Genomic DNA, 1143 nt, shown 5'->3' on the forward strand with positions numbered 1-1143 from the left:
CCCCCACCCCTCCTCCTCCTAGGGAAGACTGAGCTGCTGGCTGAGGCGAGTTTGCAAGTGCGGGAGTAGACGTAACACCTGGAGGAGACCCTTTAGGTGGAAGTCCCCCCACATTCAGTAAGCTGGACGAGGCTGCTCGATCTCCTCCTTCTTTGCCTGGACCTGGAGAAGAAAGGTCTCTTGTGTGAACACCCATAGGTGGCGAAAGACCTCTTTCCTTGAAGATGGAAGGATGCGAAGAAGAGAAGGGTGTCTCAGAGGGAGGGAGATCATCGACCACGTCAAAAGATGAAGAACTGCCACGTCTCCCCATGAGAGAAGAAGAAGATGTGTCACCTACACCCCCTCCTCCTTTCCCCCCTTTTCTCTTGAAAGGGACACCTCTCCCCCCTTTCAGACCAGAAGGCAGACTATGGCCGCCCCCCCCGGCAACACCTGCAGTCGATCTCTTCATGAAGCGATAAAGAATATACAGATCATGCAAATCCAGTGTATATCCAGGAGCTAAAGCACTTGCATTATTCAAAACACAAGTCGCTGGAGGGGGGAGAACCGTCCCTATGTCTAATTCACCCCTTCTTAAGACATGATGGAGAAGAGAGCAATAGAGACCTCGGTGTTGCCACAAGACATAGTCAGTATACTCCAAGATATGATTTCCTAGGCTCAACAGAACATTCTGAGCCGTCACCAAAGCCTCCTCTGAAGAATAGATGAAAGATCTCCTCGTCTCGGCTTCTGTCATGCTTAATAGAACCAAAAGCTGTTCACAAACTACCTGAAATTCCGTCGAAACTTGCTCCTGTGAATCCAAGAAAGAAGGAAAGACAAGAAAGAAGTGGAAGAAAAAAGCAAGAGGAACTACCAGAAGGAGAAGGCGAAGGAGGGATGAGGAGATGGATGGAGAACGAGGGAGGAAACACAGCGACAAGAGAGAGGGGGGGGGCGATGTATGGATGCGTGGAAGCGTATGAATGGATGCATGCAAAGTTATGAATGGATGTAATAGATACACACATGCACTAAGAAGATTTGCACGGTGGTCCTTGTATATACACGAAGAAGTGTATATAGACAAAAGATGAAAATGACGTTCCAAGCCGGCGAAATGAGCATCTACATCAATAGAGAGAGAGTGACAGA

The 1143-nt window shown here is 48.6% G+C and overlaps 1 protein-coding gene across 1 annotated transcript in view; it reads right to left on the reverse strand.

The window, feature by feature from the left end:
- Window positions 1-10: 10 nt before the first annotated feature.
- CSUI_011264 (duf1765 domain containing protein) overlaps window positions 11-1143 on the reverse strand; it is a gene marked incomplete at its 3' end in the record, with an annotated part of 1830 nt that continues 697 nt past the window's right edge. Inside the window, exon 2 of the mRNA XM_068071365.1 lies at window positions 11-802. Coding sequence (XP_067916659.1) covers window positions 11-802 — 792 coding nt within the window. The remainder of the gene's footprint in view (window positions 803-1143) is intronic.

The sequence above is a fragment of the Cystoisospora suis genome (genome assembly GCF_002600585.1).
Source record: "Cystoisospora suis strain Wien I chromosome Unknown contig_10495, whole genome shotgun sequence".
Classification (NCBI taxonomy): domain Eukaryota; phylum Apicomplexa; class Conoidasida; order Eucoccidiorida; family Sarcocystidae; genus Cystoisospora; species Cystoisospora suis.